Source organism: Lichenostomus cassidix, chromosome 1Aa (genome assembly GCF_008360975.1).
Source record: "Lichenostomus cassidix isolate B80296 chromosome 1Aa, HeHo_3.0, whole genome shotgun sequence".
NCBI classification, from domain to species: domain Eukaryota; kingdom Metazoa; phylum Chordata; class Aves; order Passeriformes; family Meliphagidae; genus Lichenostomus; species Lichenostomus cassidix.
The window spans coordinates 46,227,140-46,251,100 of NC_139480.1; the positions used below are offsets into that span (position 1 = coordinate 46,227,140).

General features: G+C 47.3%; 1 protein-coding gene across 1 annotated transcript; it reads left to right on the plus strand.

Annotated features, from left to right (window-relative positions):
• The first annotated feature begins 8,792 nt into the window (after positions 1–8,792).
• Positions 8,793–23,557, plus strand: EMP1 (epithelial membrane protein 1). The gene is made up of 5 exons (XM_085047944.1): positions 8,793–8,952; positions 20,049–20,166; positions 20,916–21,018; positions 21,123–21,263; positions 21,860–23,557. The coding sequence occupies exons 2-5, from the start codon at positions 20,089–20,091 to the stop codon at positions 22,021–22,023; spliced, it is 486 nt and encodes a 161-aa protein (XP_084904070.1). The 5' UTR covers positions 8,793–8,952; positions 20,049–20,088; the 3' UTR covers positions 22,024–23,557.
• Positions 23,558–23,961: the final 404 nt, after the last annotated feature.

A 23,961-nucleotide genomic window follows, 5' to 3' on the forward strand; every position in this document is an offset into this window, starting at 1 on the left:
GATGAGCTCTTTGTCGAGACTGACCATTTGAAGTGCTCGGGTTGACGCTTGTTTTCTTACTTATATCCCATTTACAGAGCTCTCCAGAGCCAGGGCTTGCCTTTGAGACTGGTGCAGTGCACAGCAGTGCCTGGCACAGGGGCAGTGTGCTCAGACAGCAGGTATGTGAGCACACTCTTTGTGATAACTAGACCTAGTTGCTGTAATGAGCTGGGCCTTAAATCAAGCAAATCCAGGGACTCAAGAAACTGAGCACACATGCTTGCTGGTTTTTGTGTTACTGAGTTTCAGGGGATGTGAGGGCTGCAGAGGAAAACCAGAGTTACTGCACAGGGAAGGTTGGGGCTGCTCACACCGGTGCAGGATAGGGTGCAGATCTGCACCATTCCACTGCAACTCCTCACCTCCATCTGCCAAGAGTAGCATGGCTTAGAAACAGATCAGAGGGCCAAGTGTGGGCACAGCACAGCCTCCACCCTCCTCTGCCAAACCACAGGCTCAGCCAGGATGTCACACTGATATCCTCTTCTGATACACCCCAGCTCCTCGGCGTTCAGCCCCTCAGAATCCCCCAGCTGGAATCCTGAACTGCAAAATATGCCTTCTGCTCCTGACTGCCAAAAACCTCATGGTCATGTGCCCCATGGTTTCAGGTGCCACACTGTCTCCAAGGTGAGAGGGGCCACCTTGGGGGAAAGCAAATAGGAAAGTATCCCAGGCATGAAAATGCCTCTGTGGTTCTCAAGACAGGAATTTCTCTCACACCCATCCCCTCCCTCTATTCCTCCACACTGCTTGGTGCAGCCAAACCAGCAGGCAACTTTAGTCACTGCAGCACTGGGTATCGATTACATCTGAAGCTGGAAAACAAGAAATCAAAAACAAGGTGTCAGCTTTGCCTGAGGATTCTCCTCGACTCCCAGTTTGGGCCTGGTGCCAGTTCTCACCCTGCTGTACTTCAGCATCCCAGCTCTTCCCATGACAGGTGTTTATTCAGGCGGAGGCATTTCACTTCACATGTCTTCAGCCTTCGTGGAAGGCAGAGAATTTCCAGAGCTGCTTCTCTGAGCACCATTGAGCAACCTAACACCACTGACAGCCAGGACAGGCACAAAACAGAAGCTTCTTTGTGTCTGGGTCAAACCCTCCCATTACTTGTTTCTGCCTGCTGACATTTCCCTAGACGGCAAAAGCATTTTTAAATTACAGTGACAAGCTGGCCTTTCTTGTGTTAAGAACTCAGCTCTACCAGTAGCATATGGTACCCAGCAAGTCACAGGCTGAGCAAGAGCATACCTTCAGAGACTGCTCCCCTGGGAAGAGAAACCTCCACAGATCATAGTCTCTCTCAGACTCAGAGCCTCTCAGCTTGGCAACTCTCTCCAGGCATTTTGGGAGAGACACAGTGCATACCCAGTGAGCCACACTGGTGAGCAGCATCAGCTCCTGGGACAGAGTGCAGGGCAGAACCACCAGCAGCCACTTGTATGAGTATTGGGCAGGATCAGTTTCCAGCAAAGAGAAAGGCTGGAATTCACATCTCCAATGCAGCCACATATCCCCCCTCCCACAGAGGGGACAGCACAGACAACAGTGAAATGTCTTTGTTCCTCACCTGTGAGCACTCTTCACCTGTATCATGTCCTTTGCTTCAATTCACTAATTCTTGTTTTTTGTCATGTATCTCACGGGGATGGAGGTGTTCAGACACACCTATCAAATCCAAGCAATCATTTGGTGACATTGAGATGTTTTGCTCAATTTTCTTCACACTCACAAAGCATCATCCTTGATGAGTACACTTGATATGAAAAAGCCAAGGCTTTTAATCCTTTGTGCTATCTAATCACCCTCAGAGCCTGGCAATGTGGTGAGTGCTCCCTTCTTCCTCTCTCTTGCTAGCTCATGTCTTCCCCCATATTCCCAGTATGGAGCTGCACAAGGACATGTTGCCTCTGACTTTGACTGGTATGATAGTGAAACAGACCATCCAGGCAATTCCTTAGTCCCACAGCACTGTTTGCAACTACACTAGAGAGATCCCTTGTCATAGGATTTAAGTGAAATCCTCTCAGAAACAAAAACCTTTAGCTCTCACAGTCATTACCACTGATAGGGCATCTCTGGGGGTGAGATGGCTTTGATATCTGTGGATGTTGGAGGGACATAAACATCTGAAGAGCTCTAATGATACGATCTGTGTTCTTCTGTGCTAGGTGCTATATCACGTTGCAAGCTCTCCTCCAAGTCTCTGTCTGCTGTCCCTGTTAAGTTGCTTCCAGCTTTATTTCTCTTGCAAGTTCCAAAGGCTCACACCCTCTGAATAGCTAACTTTGAATTTATTTTCCCCCAGATAATAGGTTTGCATTTTTCCAGTTTGAATCTTGTGCTATTGTTTCCTGCCCTATCCTGCCTCAAGCAGGAGGGAGCCACACAAGCAGTGACTGTACATTGCAAAAGCAGAAGGAATGGAGTCATGAAAGTTTTTGTGCTTGTGAATGCATAAGGCACAGACAAGCAGCGGATATGTGTGAGGGAAAGCAAAGTATAATTTATGTTCTTCTCAAAAGTCCAATCAAGAGTTGGCAAGGAGCAAGGGGGGGAGGGAGCAAGGAAGGAGAGAGAGCTTTGTCAAATATTCAGTCTTTGTGCTCTGGTGAGAGGTTTTCCCCCTCACAAATTCTCTCTTTACCATCATTTTCTTGACATGGTGGCACTGCTTCAATCCCTGATTCTTTAATCAGAAAGACTGCCATGAAGTCCATGCAAGTTGTTCTGGTTCTGTCCTGCTGCAAATAAACTCAGAAGCTGGCCAGTAGTGTGACACAAGTAGATGTTTCCTCTTTCAGAAGGGAACAGCTGCTCTGCAGTGACAAGAATCATTTCCTTCTCTGTCAGGGAAGGAAAAGGCAAACCTAGAGATTGTCCCCTCCCTTTTCCATGGAACAGCAACAGAAAGGAGAGGACTTCCCAGCCTCCTGCCAGCTCTGTGCACTTTGTTCAGGAAATTGGAGCTCAAAGGCGTTATCCTCATTGGCTGCATCACCCATGGTGTTCAGCCCTCTCTGTCCTGCCCTGACCCTGCCAATGTTCAGCTGTCTTTCCATCTCAGATACACTTCCTTTTCTTTTTCTTCTCCTTCTCACGATGCATTGAGCTTGGTGCTTTTCCCTCTCCCATCAACTCTTCTCACTGGGAGACCAGTACAGGTAACCACTAGGAAGGTTCCCCAGGCTTTTCTTTCCATTTAGTTCAGAAAGTGATCTGCCTGCTTGGTTTGTTAATGTGCCAGATTCCTTGCAGTCTCTGCCATGTATATTCCCAGGCTAGCACTCTTCCTGAATATCTGTAGAGCCTGTGACACTACAACAATTCTTAAATAAATGCATCCTGAGATTCAAAAAGGCAAGATATGGCAGAGTGAGAGGTAAGTACAGAAGCCTTCATGTGCCTCCCAAACCTTACCTCTGGCTGCAAAATGAGATCCTACAACTTTCTCAGGACACCAACATCTGCTCTAAGAAAAAAGTCCAGCAAACCTTGAGTAGAATTAACACATGCAAATAGCACATGGGAGCAGCAGATAAATAGAAACATGTCCCATTATCAAACCTCAACCATGGTACAAATGGCACCTGCCCTTGCCTTGGCCTCTTAACCAAGATCCATTTCTATGGACAGTGAACACAGTTGCAGTCCAGAAGGCAAGACATTCCAGCAGCTAATTCACTTTGTTGTCACTGAATGAAAGAACAGTAAGGCACTGTCAACTTATGCCATTTCTTGGTGCTTTTTTTCTCCTTCAACAACACAGCAGAACCTGTTGGTGAAGCAATAGGTACTGCGCACTGCACAGTAGGACAGTCACAGAAGACAGAGGTAGAAATGAACCAGGAGCAGGAGAGAGTAACAAAGAAAACCTCTTTGGTTGCCAGAATGCATGAGAAAGGCCTTCATGTGCAGGTGGAAAATACCACCAACCACCAGCCCTTTGATGTGGAGTGGGAGAGGTTCTTGTGGAAAGTGACAGCTCAGATGGGTCTGCCAGAGCAGAGGTACCATTTGCACATTACAAGCAAATACCTTCAGCTGGGCTGTTTCCAATGGAAAAAAAAGAAGAGACTAAGATGAGGTTAAAGTAAGGGAAAATTAGATGGGGACTGCAGTTATAAAAGCAGGGGAAGACCACCACATTTCAGATGGCTCTCATCTCACCATACCTTCTTTTACACCAGAGCACAAAAAAAAGTTAAAATTTTCCAGGTTCAGATGTCTATTCCTAGCACCAGCCAGCTCATGCTGCCTCCTCCATGTGTTCAGAACCTCAGTCTGAGGATCACATTCAGCCCATCCAACAGCACCTGGGAAGGCAAGGCACCTTTGGGCTACCCATCCCCCTGAGAAGCAGTTCAAACCCCTCTGTCAGTTACAAATGGACTGCCATAAACTCAATTGCATAAAGTCTTCTGCAGGGACCACAGTGTGATTGTCAGACAGTCTGAGATGCCAGTCCACCCACTGCACAGCAGAATCATACCTCCCTCTTTGACTTAAGAACAAAGGATGTGGTCCTTTCCACATGGGAGGACAAAACTAAATTCCAATCACTATGAAACTGTGGTAGGACATGATCTCCTTATCTCGTGTCCATATCAATTTTTTTATTCCTGTTAAGAAACAAGGGAAGTTTTGGGTCTTCCTAGATGTGATAAATGAGATGTAGGGAAAGCATTCTGTCATAGATCCCTTTCATACTGCTAAAGTCCTGGAGGAAACTATTCCAATTTTTACCTGCTAAAGCTTTGTGACAAACCATACCTACACAAATACTATAAACCCAGTGCATTTTCAATCCAATACCTAGCATGTACTTTCAAAAGGCCAGTTAGTCTGGCAACTCTGAGTGATTTTGGAAAAATCATATGTAGATGTTTCTGTAGGTTTTGTTCATCATACAGTTTACCAGAGTACCTAGGACAGAGATCATCCCTGACTTTAAAAAAAAAAAAAACTAAAAACAAACTGAAGCAAACAAAAGCAACAACCCAACCCAAAAATTAAACTGTGCACAGGAAGAGTTACATCTGTTCAGCATTGACTGTGACCCACCCTTTTCTTGGGCCATTGAGCTTGCAGTCAGCCGCCCTAAGTACTGGACATCTAGCAGTCCTTGGAGGGACAGGAACATGACAAGACACATTTGAGAAAGGACCAAAACCACAGAGGTGGGACTTCCAAGATCCGCTTCCTCAAAACTGAGGGAAGCTATAAATAAGGGAACCACCGCCCTTTCCTCTCCAGTGGATGACTGCTCACATTTGAAGCCCAGCTCAGTCAGGCATGACAAATGCAGTTTATCATATAGCTCTGAGATTTATCGTATGTCTCTGCAAATTACTGTAGCACGTGGATAACCCCACAATACACACACAAACACATCAGTCACACCACTACAGAGCAGTATGAAACTTGCTGGTTTCTATTTCTTTAAACCCACACACTAGCTGAGGCTCAACCCCACCTTCTCCGTGTCATGACACGTATAGAAGTAGTGAACATCATGGACCATATCACTTCCATTTGTCCTGCAGCCAGCCAGCAAGATGAAGCACAAAATAAATAGCACGTGTAAGAGAGAGGACCTCTTTAGGTAGAAAGACATGCTATTTAGACTGAGGGGGGCTTAACCTGCAATATATATTTGGAGATAGTAAGCCAGAAAAGCACATCTAAATAGCATATAGTTAAATTCCTGTTGAAAGCATCCCAGAGAGCATGGGAACTCAGCTACAGAACTTTCCCAAGCATAGATTCTTGCATCTGAAAAAAGTGCAGAGAGACCATGTATGGCCCATTTCTCCTGGCACCCCCACTCTGTAAAAATAATCTGTTCTAGATGTTTCCAGCCAAGCCTGACCATGCCTCCCCCACCCCTAACTCCAAACCCCTTTCTCAGCCATTATCATCCATTACTCCTTTGATCTGAGCTTGCAAAGGCTTAATGTTTGTCGTATCTAATGTCACTGTGGACACTCACCTTTAATGCCAGGGGCTATTTTCACAGACAGTAGTAATGTCTGCAAATGTTTGGGGCATGGCAAAACAAGCAGAGTTACAGCAGCTGCAAGCTGCTTGTTTGGGAAGAACTTCAGCACAGGCATGGCACACGTGGGAAAGCTTCTCCCTTCCCATTTAGCCTGTGGAAATGCTAATCCAGATCCTCTCAACTTAAATTCTCATGGCTTTGACCTGACCACCTCCAATCAGCAAACTTTAGGCATTCAGAAAAGCCTGTGAGATGAGTGATGCTTAGGTGAAGGGACACCATGAAGCATGGCATGGGGATCTTAGGCAATTCTACCTCACTGTGTCTAACCTGCAGAATGCTCTAGACTTTTGATCTCCTGTTGAGTTTTCATGACATGGGTTTTCTATTGCAACTTGCCTTGTGGAAACCACATGCCCTAAAGGGAGAAATTGCTGCAGGCACACAGAAAGACCAGCCTCTTCTCTGGATGAGTGGATAGAGCTGGTTCTCCATCACACATATATATAGACTTACTGGGCTAAGTCTTCATCCACAGAAACAGCTAGAGAAAACATGATAAATCCTATCAACTTGAATCTTTCTCCTTTCTTAAGATATTGGTAGGAAGTCCTCTCACTTCTACCCTTTCCTGTATCCAGATGCAAGGTAGAAGTATCCCAATGAGCTACCAGTCTGCTCAGTGGAAGCTGAACCTCATTGCACCTTGACACAAGAGGGGTACCCTCTTTTCTTTAAGCCATCACCTTGCCAACGTGCAGCATTGCAGCACTGCTCCCAAACAGGAGCATCTATCCACATTCTTGCTCACCTGACACGTGCTGTTACCCCTCACACCTGGCTGGACAGGTCTAGCAACAGGGATGAAGGCAGTGGTTGGCAGGGAACCAGTGCTTCTCCAGGGCCACGGTCACAGCCTGTGTGGCCTGTCCAGTTAGACTTCTCTCTGCTGGCTGGGCACCAACACGTCCAGATGGAGAGCTAGGAAGCAATGCTCCTGTGGGCAAGCTGATGCTGATGCTGCACAACACCTCTGATATTGGCCATGGCCTGTCACAGCCTCCCAGGCTAGAGAGCAGTTTGTACAAAATTAATTTGCTCTCTCTGGACAAATAATGCTTTGCCAGTCACAGCTCACTTCTTACCCAGCCTCTTAGGGGGCTCCACTGTTGTTGCCCCACGAGAATATCTTTTTGATACAGATGTTCTGTCTGCTGGGTCCCAGATATGCATTTCTGTGATTGCAGGCAGCTGCTCCCTGGCAGGTGGGCAGTCACTTGTGAACAGGTCTGGGGCAGAGGATGTTTCACCACAGCTGAACTCTGGTCCACAGAGTTTGCTTTGGGATCTTGCACGCTAGTATTTTGTATGGAGCTGAGCATCCCTCACTCCAATAAACTCTGCCACTGTAACAGAGCAGGGGAAATGGACGGTGCAGCTCAACGCAAATGCCAGCTTCTTCTGCAGGGTAAGCAAATAAACTTTCCTTTCTCTGAATATCACATCCATATATATCAAGAAGCAGCCTATTTTAATTAATAGGTATTAAACACAGTTAGGCTTATTCTATCCTTGAGGAAAACAGGCTGCCTTTATTTTCTATCAGTGGAAAAATTCCCACAGGATTGTCTTTTGCCCACCATATGTGTCATCTTTGCTGCTGTTTTATCCATAACTCTTTTTTTAAGCAGGTTGCTACAGTCTAAAATTAGACCAGACACATATCAATAACAACAGACAGAAGGAATAATCTGAAAAACAGCAAGATCTTTTAATCTGTGTAGATTTCAAAGAGAACCAGCTTCATTTTTCAAATAAAGGCAATCCAACGTCATCCTCATTAAAATGGGAAAGGCCTTTGCCAGGTATTTTGTCAGTATCTGCTTATCTCTTGCTGGCCCTCTGCAAAGACAGGGTTGATTCCTTGCAGTAGCAGACCACCAACTCTATCACAATATAGATCACATTTTAACACGGATGCTTCCTGACGAACTTCTTCCCCTTTCACCCACATCTCAAGCACATCCCCACTCAACGTTGCCTGTAGCATCTATGAGACAGCTCCACCAGCCAATTCTCTGCAAATGTAAAGGATCTATTTTTAGAAGTCTTTAAGATGGCAAGAAATGCTGACCTCAGAAAACTGTGAATAAGATGCTCCTTATTTCTTCTTCCCTGCCTGCTCTCTCTGTGGAAGCAAACCACCACCATCTGGCCAAATTGTTCCAGAGCCACCACCAGGCCAGAGCTGCATTTTGAGCATCTCAGCTCCTTGATATATTCCTGAAAGTCTTGTCCATGCCAGGCTCACAGGTCGGATTTTAATTCCCCCTTGCTGTCAGCCTCAGCGACTTCTCTCGGTGCAGCACGGGGAGGGGATGCCGTGACTCACCCAGCCTCGGGATCCCCCCTGCCAACCCACTGTTTGTTTGAGTGATTGTATTGTTGAAGTCCCGTTGCCACATTTGTAACTATACATCTTTTTTTATGACAACCAGAAGTCGAGTTTTATAAACAGATGCTGTTGTGGGCCTCTGTTACTCAGCTGGATCAGCGTCAGTCGTTTTTCCAGGCTGCGGTCTCCGCGCTGCACTCTGAGTCACAGGCAGCCCTGCACAGATTTCTTTGAATCGCTGGTTTCCTCCCAGAGACTCTTGACACGCTGCCAACAAAACAGGGCGTAGCTCATTAATTTTATTTTTTTTCCCTCCTCTTTAAAGGCAGTCTGATTCATAGTAACTCCTTTAAAACAGAGTGGAAAGACACCACCCTCCCACACCACCGGAGGAAACTTAAACCACCACCAGGTCACTCCCCTTCACTCCAGCTCTGCACTCCAGGACATCGGCGCTGCAGCTCAGCACGCTCCTTCTCCCACAGGTGCCAGCACCGACCCAGCCCACACGGTAAGAAAATCCTCACCAACTTTTGTCCCTCAGTGCCTGCTCCCCGCTCCTAGCAGCACCAGGCTGCCTTTCTCCTCTGCTTCTCCACTTCTCTTCACCTTGGCACTCGAGCTGGCTATGGCACACACCTTAATTTTCATGTTCTGCTTTAAAATCCAGCTGTGTTACGGGGCAAAGGGGCACTGCAAGGCGCCCTGGTTGCAACCCCGGAGCTCTGGCAGCAGCAGTGATGTTTTCACCTCCAGGACACGTGCAGCCAGGGCACAGGCACAGGGTGCCCAACCTGGGCCAGCTCACACTCAGGAGCTGCTGTGTGCTTTTGGAGTAGCATTATTGACAAATGTGGGAAAATGCCTGCCTGGAATTAGGGCTGCTGGCTAAGTTTTTCTGGGGCTCAAATATTTCTGCTTGTTTCTCCCCCCTCCATCATTAGTTTGCCAAGCACTAATTTAAAACAATGGCAATCATTCCAAGTGCAGACTGAGAGGCCCCAAAGGTACAGACTCTGGGGTGGAGTCTGTAGGGAGGCAATCTCTCATTTTCTGGGGGTCCCAGCTCCTGAGGTTGAAGCCAAGCCCCAGTTCTTGAGCAAAGCCACATGAAGGGTAGAAATGCGTGCTACACCTTCCTTGGCAGCACAGACTCTGGAGTGGGGAGCACTGCCAGGCGAAGTGGGGAGAGGGTGGAATTGCTAGGAGCACCATGGGCTGCATGCTAGGGTGTGTCAAGGAGGCAGAGGCACTGATGGGAAGTGTAGAATTGCAGAGACTGGCAATTTTCCCTCTTCACCCACCTTTTGCCAGGCAACCGCCCCCTCTTTCTTCCCCTCCTTCACCAGTTTTCTCGTTTCATCTGTCTGCTATGGTTTGCATCCTGCGGTCAAATCTGAACTATTTTTGAGGTCTGAGAAAGGGAGAGCAGCAAAGCCAGTTTGTTGGCACCACACTTTGGTTCCTGTTGCAGGAACTCAGCCCGCCCCTGCACAGTTTCAAGGCTTTCAAAGAGGCTGAAACACTATTTAGCCCAATACGGCCAGGAATGGGTGGGGCTCAGGCTGGCATTGTGGATTATTACTATATGAATGAACTAGAAGCTGAGCTGACCATAACCTTGTGGCAAAAGGATGGATTTTGAGAATTTTGAAGACCCCTCTGGCCCTGTTGCTTGTGACTCTGTCATGCTGTGGTGCCTCCTGATTCAGAAATAGATGTGTTGGAGTGGTGGGGAAACTGACTGAGGCAGTGAGTGTTTCCAGGGCAGTCAGTAACCAGGATGGGAAGAAAGCATTTTTGGAAGTTGTCATTTAATGCAATTCACAATGAAATCATTTCGGGAAAAAGAAAATAAAATGCTGTGGCCACAAGTTTCACTCAGAAGCTTTGAATTCCTCAAGGCACCTCTGAGAGCAGATTTGCCCAGGAACTGCCCACTTGACATTTCTGGATGTAGTGGGATTCTTTTCTGAGCAAACACTCGAGGGAGCTGGGCACGAAGAGGTTGAAAATTTGGAGCCCATGAGCTATGGTTCCTATGATAACTGGGGTTTAACCAGCCTAGTGCCTCCACCCAGTCCACCTGGACTGTGAGCATTGAGAGAGTGAGGGCTTAAAGGCAGCTTATTTCTATTTGCTCCCCTGGCGATTAGCATTGCAAAAGGATCAAAACTGAAGCACCTTGCTAACACTGCAGTGCCTGGAAGCACATCCTGAAATGCAGCGCCTTCATGAGGCCCTGCACACCCACCTAAGGAATTCCTGTCAGTGGGATCCTGGGGAAGCTCCCCAGCTGTGAGTAACCATCCTAACACGTGGCACAGGGCCTGAGCCATTCATCCCGGCTAGCCCTGTGTGACTGCAGGGATCTCCACGGGCACATGGCATCCCGAGGGAGACATCTGACAGCTAGGGAGCTCAGCCACACCCAAGGACACATTCGTGGAGGAGTGGCTCGGGATCTTGCGGAGAAGCACCGAGTTTTGGAGAGGGTGCCTCAGCTGCAGGGCTGCTAGTGCTCCCCCAGTGAGAGACAGAGAGCCCTGGGCTTGGGAAACCGGCCCTTCTGGCCCAGCCGGTGGTCTTGCAGTTTTGCAGTGTGGGAGAACTGTCTGGTCTTCTGGGGTGGAGCAGAGGCTGTATTTTGAAACAGTTCTGGGAGATTTGCTGATAACAGCCAGCATGTTTTTTGGTAAAAGACCCACCTCGAGGCCTTGCTTATAATAAGGCTGGGGAGATTTGCTGCAAGCACTAATCTTTCTGTCTATTCATCACCCTCCCAGCCGCAAGGCTCAAGGCTCGCACATGGCACTCAGCCTGTGCCTGCTTCTGTTTCCTCAGAGCAAGCAAAAGTGGGACGGGTGGGGTACAGCCTGCTTCCACAGCCCTGCCCACTCCCATGGGAATGCTGTGACACCCCTCCCAGGGCATGTTTCCCCTTGCTCACCCCCCACTTCACTTAGTGTTCCTTTTGCTAAGTGCTGCACGGATGGCAAAGGAGGAGGCACCTGATGCTGGGCAGGGATTTGCCCTCATATGCTCAAGTGCCCCATAAGGCAGGAAATAGCACTACCAGACCCCTTTGATCTCAACAGGCTCCTGTGCCTGTACCCTTCAATAGGGAAGAGACAACACTGTCACCCAGCACAGCATAAGGCAGCTGCAAGGCATGGCACTCCTAGCTTTTTTCCTACCTTCTGTTTTCCTACAAAAAAAAGTAATGAGAAAAAACTAAAAGATGAGATTTATTTAACCTTCCTTCAAGGCAGGGAGAAGCAAGAGGCCTGGAGTTGCTCTTTTACTTCTCCAAAAGGGAGGGCGAGGAAGGGGTTTTCCAATCTTCACATTTGAAGATGGATGCTTAATACTTCAGTGGTCTATTCTGCTGAGGCAAAGCAGCACTCACAGAAAAGAAGGCTCTTCTCCATGGCCCTGCCAGGACTGATAACTAACTCATAGCCACAGTGCTGTAACAGTGACAGTGAACAAACGTGCTGAAGCACATCTCAATTATGCCTCTATTGACCCTCTGTCAGGGTCAGACCACACCCAATCATCCCACAGCGTGACACAGGGTCTAGCAGCAGTTCCCCACATAAACTGCCCAGGGGGAAATCTGGAGTGCCTCTTAAGCTGCTTTCTGCCATTACTCTGCCGGGAGAGCAGCAAAGCAGCACATCTCGGGGCTGCCATCTGGAGTATGATTTCTTCAAACCCTGCTGGGAGAGTTTTGGAAAATACCTCCTCAGCTAGAACAGCGTGACAATGAACAAAGGAAACTCTGGCCAAATTTGCAGCTCCACACACCCTCCTCCTCCTGAGCTGTTTTCAGGAGGGCAGAGAGTATATGGAAGCTGCTGTCTTGGTAAGACCAAATATAGCCCATGCCTTGTCATAGAAGGGAGGGACAGGTCAGGACAGCTCAGCTCCAGAAAGCACATCGCCCAAGGGAGTGACAAGGTTGCCAAGATCATAATTAAGGTCTATCCCCTTTGCCCTGTGCAAACCAGTCTGTGACAGGCATGGGGAGACACCCATGAGGAGAGCACAGGGACAGGTCTGGGCTAGGTCATGGCCAGTCCTGCAGAGAAGCGCACTGAACTCTGAGCACTGGCGTGGCTGACACAGGTGAACAGTGACTCATGCTGAAGGCTTAGCTCTTGTGATGTGGGGCCACCTGGCAATATGTTTGTATTTGAGGAAATCCAGGGTGAGGACCTTTGTTGTCCTTTTGCCCTCACAGGGCAGAGTCTGCTCAATGAGGGGAGTTGTGAAAGCAACCACTACAACTGGGTCCAGTGTCCACATTTTTCTCATTCCAGAGAGATATCTTCCCTATACTGGCTCCAGTGAGCCTCTGGGAAGAATAGTGAGAGCCATGGGAGCAAGAGGGGAGAGCTAGAAAATGCTCAGAGCTAGGAGCAGGCTGGTCAGAGGATTGCTAAAGACCAGTTCCAGGAAAGTGGAAGCTGCTGAAGGAAAGCTGGGCACATCCACTGGCTGTGACAGCTTAGGCAGCTGAGCCTGCCTGCATGCTAGCTGGCCTCCAGTGGCTGCAACTTGGCCAGCCTGGTGTGCCCTCAGCAGGAGAGTTCTGGATGTCTTGTGGAAAGCCATTTCCATGTGTAACATGAACTAGCTTTTACTGTTCTGCCAGCCCATACTGATCACAGGGTAAGGAGCCCTCTGAAAGCCAGGTGAGGTATTTTACATCATGGCAACCTTCATCCCACCCTGCACAGAGCACTGGCCAGCTGCAGACAGCACAGCATCCTCTTGTGTCTGCTTTAGGTGCATGATACCCCCAGTTCATCACCTGTGCACTTTGGTTGAAAGAGTGAGCTTCCACACAATTTTGCATTTTAATCCTGTGCAGTCTTTTCCAAGCTGGCTTGTGGGAAGGAGCAAAGGCACCCTGGAAGCAGACTGACCCAGAAGCTCAGACTCTTTAGATGCCACAGTCACAGTGTCCTCAGTGTCCCATAGGCTGTACTGGCATGATCAGAGGTTTTGCAGTTTTGAGAGACAGACACACTATAAGATACTACTTCTTTTTCAGAGTTACATGACCTTAAAAAAAAATAAATAAATAGGAGTATCTAGACAAAACTGTCTATGTGAATCGTAGGATTGCAGTTTTAATCCAAGAATGCAGCCAAAAGCACAGCTGATGTGGGGCTTCACAGACCTACAACCTCTATCTAAGGGCTGTTGCAAAGAGGGAAAGTAGGAAGTCCCACCAGAAGCGATCTGTGTACTTTTGCTTATACCACACTGTACTTTTGCTCCTACCCCACTGTAACCTGAGCTCTCCTGTCAGAGCTGTCAGATGTTTCTCCCACGTGGGCTCTGCCAGTGTCGCACAGATCGATCTGTGAGCCCATAAAGAAGCTGTGCACACACAGACACACACACAGCTCAGAGGGAACCCACAGATGCACACTCCCATTCACAGAGGGAGCCACACGGGGCTGCACATGCACACCCCTACACACAGCACCAACGCCCAGGCTGTCAGTCCTCCCACAGACGTTTCTCGTGTATCTCAGAATCTTGTTGGAACTCCTGCCAGTGTCTAATTGACCCACCCGGGGACCACCCAGCGCTCTGAGGGGTGAGGGTGCTCCCCATCGCACCTCTGGAGGTGCAGAGGAACACCTCTGTGCTTCCATTAGCTCTGGGGTCGCCTTCCCCACCCCTCCCTGGTACTAGCTGCCCATGAGTCCCAGCCCTTCCTTGGCGTGCCGAGTGTGAGGAGTGACAGTGTTTTCCTCCAGCAGCAGCTGCTGGCTGCCTGCCAGGCCCCAGGCAGCTGTCTCTTCCCCTTCCGACTACCAAGCGAGCATTGGAGTTTCAGTTGATGTTGTCACATGGCTGAGCGCTCGAGGGTGGTTTCTTCTGGAAAAAATGCCAATTTCTCACTGTCTGCCCTAGGAGCTCTGATATTTCCCCACTCTCACATGAATCACGAGCCTGAGTGCTGGAAAACCCTTATGTGTCATATTTTGTGACTCCCCTCTGCATCTCTCAGTGAGTGGAGGCTCATCACCAAGGGTGGATTCTTGAGGAATTTGTCAGATCCCACAAGAAATTTTTCACATGCTGGTGCTTCACCACTCCCTTGGGAAGGCAATCCCACTGATCTCTTGGAGACCATTCCACCAGGAAAAGCTTCACAAGAACCAGACAAAATCTTCCATTTACTTAAGCTTATTTTCAGCCGTAGCCCCTGAGGCTGGTCTACATTTTCCTTCTGGTTGGCATTAATCCGCTAGTTTTACAACCTTGCTGTACCCCATGTGGTCATCACAGGCACTACCCACATGGACGTGAAATCTCACTGCCATAAACCAGAGGCTCCAAAGGTCTCCGTGTGCCCACGCACACCTCCTGCCCAACCCTTTTCCCACACATGTGAAATCTCTTTCCAGAGGCACCAGCCTACTCATCCCCACGTCTATAAAAAGCGTCTGGCTTGTAAATTGAGTCAGGCCGGTCTGTCAAAACCATGTTGTCAACAGCAGCGCTGACATGCAGTGGTTTGTAAAAGTCTGGAGTCAGCAAGGACTCTATATTCGTCTGGATCTGAAGCAAGAGACAGAGCAAAGGGTGAAAGCAGAAAGATTCTTCCCTGTTGCTATTTAAAGTTGTCACGAGCATTCTAGTGACAGTGTGACATGTGCAAAGTCATCATGCCACCAAAATATCAGAGAGACCTTCCCATCTTTGCATCCTGCCCAGTGACTCTGGGCATCACAGGGATTGATGCTCATATCAAACACCAGGACAAGGCATGCAGCTGTAGCAGGCCTAAGGTGCTGTGATAGCCTCAAAAGGCAGATCTACAAATTCTGCAGAAGGTTTTGCCCCACACTGAGGTTTCCCTTACTGGTAGCAACATAGCAGCATTGCTATTTGTGGGTTGGCTTTGCACTGAGGAATGCACTGGTAGCAGAGGTGGAAGTTTGTGGCTGTCTCAAACAATGCCAAACAGTTTTTCTTTCTGCCCATTACTCTCCAATGTTCTACTTCCTTTCCAAGTGGCCCTGGCCTTGATTTGAACCACCAGTGTTCCTGGTGTGACTCTGTGCCACCTCAGACAGTGGCCAATTTCACATGCTTTCTCTAAATATTGGACCTCCTGTTGTCCCCATCAGAGACAGCCTACTGGGGGAGAAAGACTACTGGTCTGACTTACAACTGCCTTTTTTATATTCTGTAGTGGCAGCTAGGAAAGGCAGAATTTCTTTCATATCAATTGCTTTCAATCTATGGAGATTTTTGCTGACATTCTAACCAAAAACATTTGTTTTTTCCCCAAAATGCTATCTTTCTCTTGTTGAGAAATCTAATGTACCAAACTAAAGGGGCTTCAGCTGAAAAACTCAATTTTAAAGGAGTCATAGGTCACCAGTGAGCACAGGCAGTGCAATTTAGATGTCCTCTGCTCCCTGGGCACCATAGGGAGCTGCAGGCTACTGGCTGGGTTCTCACCTCAGCCAGCATCTCTCACAGCACACCTCACCAACTCAGCCTGGGAGAGGCAGTCCCAAGCAGGGACCTCAGAGAGGATGATGGAAATGGAAGTCAGATGAGCTATATCCCTTAAGGAATACTTGAGATCTGAAATATTTCAAATTTAGTTGAGAATGTCCTGATTTTCACCCGAAACAACCCCATCATTCCTGCAGAAACATCCTGTACACTCACCCTCTAGCCTTTTCACTGCAATGCACTTTCTGTCAGAAGCAAAGGACCTCTACCTAATCTGACTTACCCTCTTGAGTAACTCACTCCCTATATTTGAGAAACTATACCACTGGCCTTTATCATATCTCCAAGTGGCACTTGGCATTCCATCCTGATCCTTTGCTAAGAAGCAAACCTGGGGCAAGGACTCAATTCTCTGTATTGCCCTCCAGACAGAAGGATCCAGAACACTTTAGTAGACAGAGGGGTGATATGGGTGGCAACAATCTGCCTGCATAAGACTTTGTCTTAGTTTTTAATAGATAGCACCAGCCTGCTTGAACTTGAACCAGGGTGCAGCAGAGCTGTGTGCTGTTGCCCAGTATGTGTAGTCCTGCATGGTCACAGAAATAGTCTCTGCACAGCTAAGAGCCTGTCATGCTTATCTGCAGGGTTTTTTGCACTGAAGGCTTCTATGGTGATTCTTATTCATGCTTACTGTTGGTGTGGCTTGTTATTTTTCTTCATCCATCACCCCATGAAAAGGAAAGTCAGTCCACTGTAATCAGTACAACATCTTCTTTGGACTCATGTGGGTTGTTCAGCAGGTGCATGACCTTCACACCTTCTTCCCCACCAGCCTGCCCCACCTCAGTAGTCCTTCAACTTATATCTCATTCCATTTTTTCTTGGCTTAGCTGGGGTCTCTCCTCTGAAAGATGCTTGGGGAAGACTCACAAATTGTTTCCTGGACTGGTTCTTGGGAAGCAGCCCTAAAACTGGCAGTGTCCTGAGCACTTAACCTCACAGGGTTAAATTATTGTGGGGTTTGAGAGCTTTGGGGTGAGTCAGTGGAAAAAACTGGCAGCTCTAGGAAGGATAAGACTGACTCATAGCCCAAGAAGAGCCTGAGGAGCTCCAAATGCAGCTGCAGTTTAGGTAGGGGAATGGAAAAAAAGGCATTTGCATGCAATTTTGTCCTATTGCTCCAGCAATGCGACCCCACCCTGTAGTGAAGAGAGATGTCTCACACTTAACAAATGGAAACGGTATCCTGTCAGTCCCCGATGCTCTGCCAGTTTCTCTGTCTAATGGGAGGAAAAGTCCACGCCATAGCATCAGAGACAGAAGTGAATCTATTTCAGTGCCATTCGTTCACCCACGGCTCCTCTGGGATTGTTCTCTCGTGTTTTATTTAACAGGCAGAGAGAGATGAAGAAAAGGGAAAGCAAATGAATACAGAGGGAGGTTTGTGCTTTAACTCACAAAGAATCAAAACTAAGCTGTGAGCACATATCCCCTGGGGGAGTTTGCATTTGATAGCGTGTGTATTCAGGGAGAGGTGCTGACGTTCTCAGGAAGTAGGTGCACTGAAAGCACCTGAACTAACAGTGCTCTCCTGCAGTGCTAGAACAGGCAAAAAAAGCAAAGGGAATAAAGGATTTCAGCTTTTTCTTAGACTATTGGTCAAAGTCCTGGGTGTGGGGTCATAGTTTGGATTTTTTTGGGTTTTTTACATTGTAAAGTAACATTTATCCCTCATTTTCATTTCTGAATGCAAACAGAAGATGCATTTAAAAGGACTGTTCTAGTCCTCTAGGATGTCATGAAAGTAGGTTTTTAATCTTTCAAGTAGAAAGCTTTGTTTGAAGGTCCTCAAAAATAATAAGGAAAAGAAAAGGGCTGAATGAGATTTTAAAGAGGCCACGGAAAAATGCATCCATCTAAGAAAGAAGTTTAGCCACTGTTCAGTAAAGGCACATTTCAGAGCAGGCAAATTTGTCAAAGTTTGGTGTATGCTTGCCAGTATCCTGTAGTGTCAAGAGCACTTGTTACAGTTTGTGTAAGAACCAAGGTAATCAGAAAAAAGAATGAGAAGTAGTCAAAGGGACAGGAAGATTTGACTCAAGAGTTTGCTGCACATATGTCACCTAGTCATGGCGACAGCAATAGTTTCTCAGTCTGAGGTGCAGTGGTGATATCAGTATCAGTTGCCATCCAGCATTTTGAATCCCTTGTTGCTTTTACAGTCAGTGGAGAGGAGGGGTTTGACTCTTAGGTCAGATAAGTTCATGTGGTAGGCTGCATATACTATTGAGAACCTGGATTTTAGTAGTGCTGAACTCATAAATGACTGTCACTACAGTCAGAGTAAAAGTCCTAAGAAGGCTGTGCTTTCTCCAAGATCATAAGGGAGGTACTGTGACAAGAAGAGGTCACAGTGGCCAGGCCAACCAGCCAAATCAAGCTCTAGAGCACGAGTTTGCTAGGACACCCCAAAGCAGACATGCAAGCCTGGCCCACACTCAGCAGGTCAGGGCTTAACAGCTCCAGAGGGTTCTCTGGATGAAGGGAACCTCAGAGCAGTCAGATTTTGCTGAGGAGACAGGATTGGTCACCAAACCTAATCTGTCTCACTAAGGAGTGGCCTTGTTTGGGTGGGAGCAGTGACCTAACAGAGCTGGTTCCTTGAGACCCCAAACTCAAGGATTTTCTCCTGGCCACCAGCTAATGCTGAACTGGTCAAAGTGCCACTGATGGAGAAGCCTGCCTACCCACTTGGAAAACTGGACACAAAGCAGTGCAAGGAACAGCTGCAGCATTTTACAGGAATACACTCCCACTCATGGCCACAAGGAGAGGAAAGACAGTAGTGGAGAAGGTGGGGTCATCAAGTAAAAAAAGACACATGAATGGGACTTTACAAAGCCTTTTGTCACAGGCTGTGTGAAAGACATCATAAAGTATAATTGTGTTGCTTCATGAAATTGTTACCACACCCTGTACAAATGGTGACAGCATCAACCTTACCTGAGTCAGCTGGACCAAAATAACTTGACAGCTAACATTAATCACATGCTGGATACTGCTCTTCAGTACCAACAATACTGAGGGAAAGAGCAACACAGCCCTGTCAAACTTTCTAGGAAGCTTACTGGCCAGAGAGTGGACTCAGTAAATGCTTCTGCCTGAAATATATTCACACTTGTTTTGTGTGGATTTTCTGTACTTATTCTCACGACTTAGATTTGTTCCTCATATTTCACATTTTCAGGTGAGAAGCCATCAGTCTTGACAAACAGTGTCATGCGAGCTTTCTAAAGCACATTCCTCTCCCTTTTCAACACATATTCATCAATGACAGGAAATCTTACAAAAAGTATAACCTTGCAGGGTACAGAGGCAAAAATACCCAATACAAGCCAAAGAAGAATTTGCATCACAGGAAAATCTTATTGCAGTAATAAAGTGACCTGCATGCCTCAGGTTCTAAAAGGGAAACAGGCAGTTTTCATTGCAAACCTGGGCATCTTCCTCAGCTCCAGAAAATCTCACGGTGTTTCTGTTCTGGTTACTCTCCTCTTAATGGAGTGGTCTGTTGAGTAGTGGCCACCCCTCTGGTTCACTTTCCACCACTACTCAACAGCTGCTGCACCAAAGAACACACAGTCCCCCATTCCATACCATCTGTCCATGATCCAGACCAGCTGGAAGAGGCTGAGACACCAGATGAGAAAAGAAAGAGAAAAATCTTTCCTGACCTCTGTGAATCCCATGGGCAAAAACTCCTCTTCCTAGAATGTAGGCCTGGAGTATGGCATTTTTACTTTACATTAACACACATTAATTTAAGCAACCCATGTATATATAAAGCTATTTTTAAAGTGCCCCCAAGTTATCTACCCATGCTCTACATCTTCCCCCAAACTGGTTCCTTAATCTTCAGGCTCTATTTAACCTCTTGAGCAGATTTTGACAATGTTTATTTCTGACTTTTTTTAATAGTGATTCCACATTTCCAGAGTGGACTTAAGATCATCCTTGTTTTTTGCATGTAAGCAAAGTTTATGGTAATACTGTTCTTTGACTCAGCCCTTCCCTTCACGTCCTCCCTCTGTTCTTGTTCTCCCTCAGAGCTCTCTGTATCAGTGACACCACCTAGAAGGGACCCAAGATGTTGGTGCTACTGGCTGGTATCTTTGTGGTTCACATCGCCACTGTCATCATGCTCTTTGTCTCCACCATTGCCAACGTAAGTAGACTGCCCTGGACAAGACGTGGCTTTCACCTTCCACAGCAGCAGCCAGCCTTAGATACAGCTGGCAGGTTGGCCCAGGGGGTTGGTGCTCAGCTGAGGGTGAGGAACATCACTTACAGCCATGGGGAGAGATGAAACAGAGCTGGGTGTGCTCAGGGAGCAGGAAGGCAGCCAGGGTGGGACAGGAGGCAGCCTCTGTCTGTCACCTCCGCAGACCCCAGAGCCAGCATCACCTCACACCCTTCAGCAGGGAGAGTGCAGGTCGGGGCTGGGGACATCAGCAGTGCCAGCCCTGGCAGCACTGTTCCCCCAGCTGGCAGCCAGGCTGTTGCCCACTGGGACACATTCCACGCCAAGGGGTGCGGCATGGCTGCCGGGGAAATCTGGGCTGATGGGGACCCCTGGTGGCACTGCCGGGGTCTCCGCGCCCCCCTCCCGCCGTCGGAGCAGATTTTGGGGTCCCCTCACACCCGCCTGGCCAGCCATCCCCCCCCTGCCGCCTCTCACAGGGTCAGGATGGCCTGGGAGATTTCTCCACGATGACTGGAACACACTTCCCAAACCAAATGCCTGTTGGCACTGGAAGCCAAGGCCATCCCCCACCTGTCCAGCTGCTCATCGTGGCCGACTCATGCTGACATTTTTGGGCAGTTGGGCCACTCATGCTCACTTTACGGTATAGTCTGACAGAAGAGCAAAGAAGGTTTCCTGCCCCTTGACACAACCATTCTGTCCTATTTCAGGTTTGGATGGTGGGTTCTTCCAACTTTGGATCGATCTCAACTGGACTCTGGCTGCTGTGCAACAGGACCTGCATTCAGCTGCAAGTCAGCAGCGACGATGAGGGTGAGTTACATCCACATTTTCATCGCCGTGAATCACAGGACATTGATGATCACTGCCAGGACTGAGCCCTGACCTTTTCCAATCTCTCCTCCGTGTTTTGACAGCTTCCCTCAAAGCCGTGCAAGCCTTTATGATCCTCTCGATCATTTTCTCCGTCGTGGCGCTCGTGCTGTTCATTGCCCAGCTGTTCACCCTGGAGAAAGGCAAACGTTTCTACATGACCGGAGCCGTGATGCTGGTTTGCTGTGAGTACACACGTGCACACCCCGCTGCCTCCCCAAACACAAGTGGCCACACGTGTTTGCCACACATGATCACCAGGGGAGGTCGTCAGCCAGCTGAATGTTTCCAGTGGCCCAATTTTCGTTGCAAAACAAAGCACTGGGGAATTGGGAAGTGTTGGGTTGGGATTTTTTTTTGCTGTATATAATGAAAGTATTTCCAGATTTTTATTAGGAAGTCCCAGTGGGTTTTGCAAAATACCTTTGAAAGACAACAAAAAGGAATCAAATGTTTTGGGGGAGCAGGGGAATAAACAGTTAGAGAGCTACTGCTCATGGGATTCAACACGTAGCACCGAGCTGTCGTCAGATCTTATTACTGATTTCCTCCTAACAAAGGTTTATTCCTCATGACACCCACTAAACAAGCCCCAAGTGTCTTATGTCATCACAGCTGCAAAAGAAATCCTCCATAAATAAGCCTAATGGGCAGCAGCTCCTCTCTCATATGGCACAAGACGTGCATTGCAATCTCAGGGGACAACAGTACTCCAGAAGTCTTGCGGCAATTCTGGTTTCTGTGCGTTTTCCAACTCTCTTTTCCCTCTTCCTTCCTACAGGGATGTGCATTCTGATTGCAGTCTCCATTTACACGGCTCGGTTCGCGGGCACGGTGCTGTACTCCACAAATCCTCACCATGGCTACTGCTTCATATTGGCCTGGATCTGCTTTTGCTTCAGTTTCATCATCGGCATCCTCTACCTTGTTCTTAGGAAAAAATAAGGCTGATGGGTGTCCAGGGGAGAGGGTTGGCTACTGGGAGTGGGGAAGAATTACTCTGCTGAGAGAACTGTTGGGCCAATAGACAGAAACAGCCACCATCATCACCACTGCCACCACAGAAAAATCACTAACAAAGCTAGAATCCACAGAAACTCCTTCACCAAAGAGAGGGAGAAACAACTCCTACTGATCTAGCACTTCTGGAGCTATAAATCTGCAAGTGACCCAGACAGCTCTTCTTTTCTGCAAAGTTGTGTCATACCTTCACAAAGCTTCAAGCTCAACAGTGATGATTAAAGGGCACCACAAGAACAAGGGCTCTATCTTTTTCCCTTCCTAGAGCCCTTCTCACTTACCTTTGAGTGTGCCTTGTGGGTTGGGCTGTGAGGATTATGACCCCTTTATTTGTCCATTGAAACAAATGGGATGGGCCTTTTGTTACATTTTATATATATATATATATATATATGCACATAGGTGAACATTAAAGACATTAAATTGAGAAAAAAAAACAATAGAAATCAGATTAATTTTGTATTAAAATACCTACAAAAATAAGGCAGCAAATTGTTTTGCTGCTCTGTTTTCTATTTGGCTTTCCCATGATTGAATAAGATACAAGTAGGAATGGCAAATATACAGGCATGGATGATGGAGAGAGAGAGAAAGAGAGAGAGAGAGAAAGTATAGGGGTAAAGCTATTGAGGGAATTCCTAAATACAGAGAATGCAGTTGTTCAGTGGTACACATGCAGGGAGGCAATCATGTGGATGTGTGTCTACACTAAAAGAATCTTCTGTTCAACTCCAGAACATGGTAAGAGCACTGCTACATCGCAGATCCTTACTGGGACAAGTCCTTATCTGTATGCAGGGCTTTTTCCCCCCCATCCTCACCTGGCATATGGTATTGAGTGCTCCACCTTGTGACAAAAATCATCTCAAAAGCAGATAATGGTGCAGCAGAGGAAATTTATTCCCTAATGAGAGATTAGGAGAGATGAAGCAGGGCTTGTGAGTTTTGCTCCTTGCTGCACATCCTTAGGCCAGCCACTTAACCCGGTTCTTCTCCATCTGCCAAATTCTTCCATAAAACTAGCTACCTCCCAGGGTTGCTGAGAGATTTTGAGTCCACTCTAATACAAGGTCCCCATGTGAAAGGCTGGCATAGGAAAGTAAGGCATCAGTACTGCTGCAACCCACAAATTTCTGTTGGTTTGAAGACTCTCGGTCACAAGAGGTATTTGCAGGGGATGAGGTCAAAATTTCTGTGACTCCATTCACAACTAAAAGGTAGAGAGTATAAAAAAAGATGGTAGTGCAGATTGTGCATGGATACTATTTACCTCTCTCTCTCTTTCTGTTACATTTTCTTCTTATTTAGACTTTTATCAATTTGGTGGATATATTCTAGTACTGTACGTTGGTGTTTCATTAACAAAGTTTATTTCTTATATAGTCACTGTAAATATTTTGAAATGCATATTTTTAACTTTGTGGGTATAAAAATAAAATCTGATTCCCTTTATAATAAAGACTTTTGCTCTGTTTTTTTTTTATTAGTGTTTCAGATATTTGCTAGCAGAATTATTTGCTGTTCTCACTGAATCACAGCCCACCCCTTTAAGATGATGCAGAACTACCATGTTCTTTTGCATTCCAGTATATGAGATATTCTATTCTGGAGGGAAAGAGGAAGCAGAACAACTCTCAGAGCTCCTGTTTCAGGCTGCCTGCAAGTTCAAGCAGACAGTGTGAGCAATGGTATCACTCAGTCTCAGTGCCAGGCTTTGCTTCACACCCAGGAAAGCTGGAAACATACTTTCTCACTCTGGCAGAATCTCATCTGTCCCAAAGCAAAATCACCAAAGTGTTTGTCTGGGTCTCATGAGTTGGTTGGTATAGCTGTTCCCTCTTCAGCGTTGTCTGGCCAAACACC

Coding starts and splice junctions, on each gene's coding strand:
- EMP1 (XM_085047944.1), top strand. CDS start 20,089: ATGTTGGTGCTACTGGCTGGTATCTTTGTGGTTCACATCGCCACTGTC. Junction 21,019..21,122: donor AGTCAGCAGCGACGATGAGG/GTGAGTTACATC, acceptor GTGTTTTGACAG/CTTCCCTCAAAGCCGTGCAA. Junction 21,264..21,859: donor AGCCGTGATGCTGGTTTGCT/GTGAGTACACAC, acceptor TCCTTCCTACAG/GGATGTGCATTCTGATTGCA.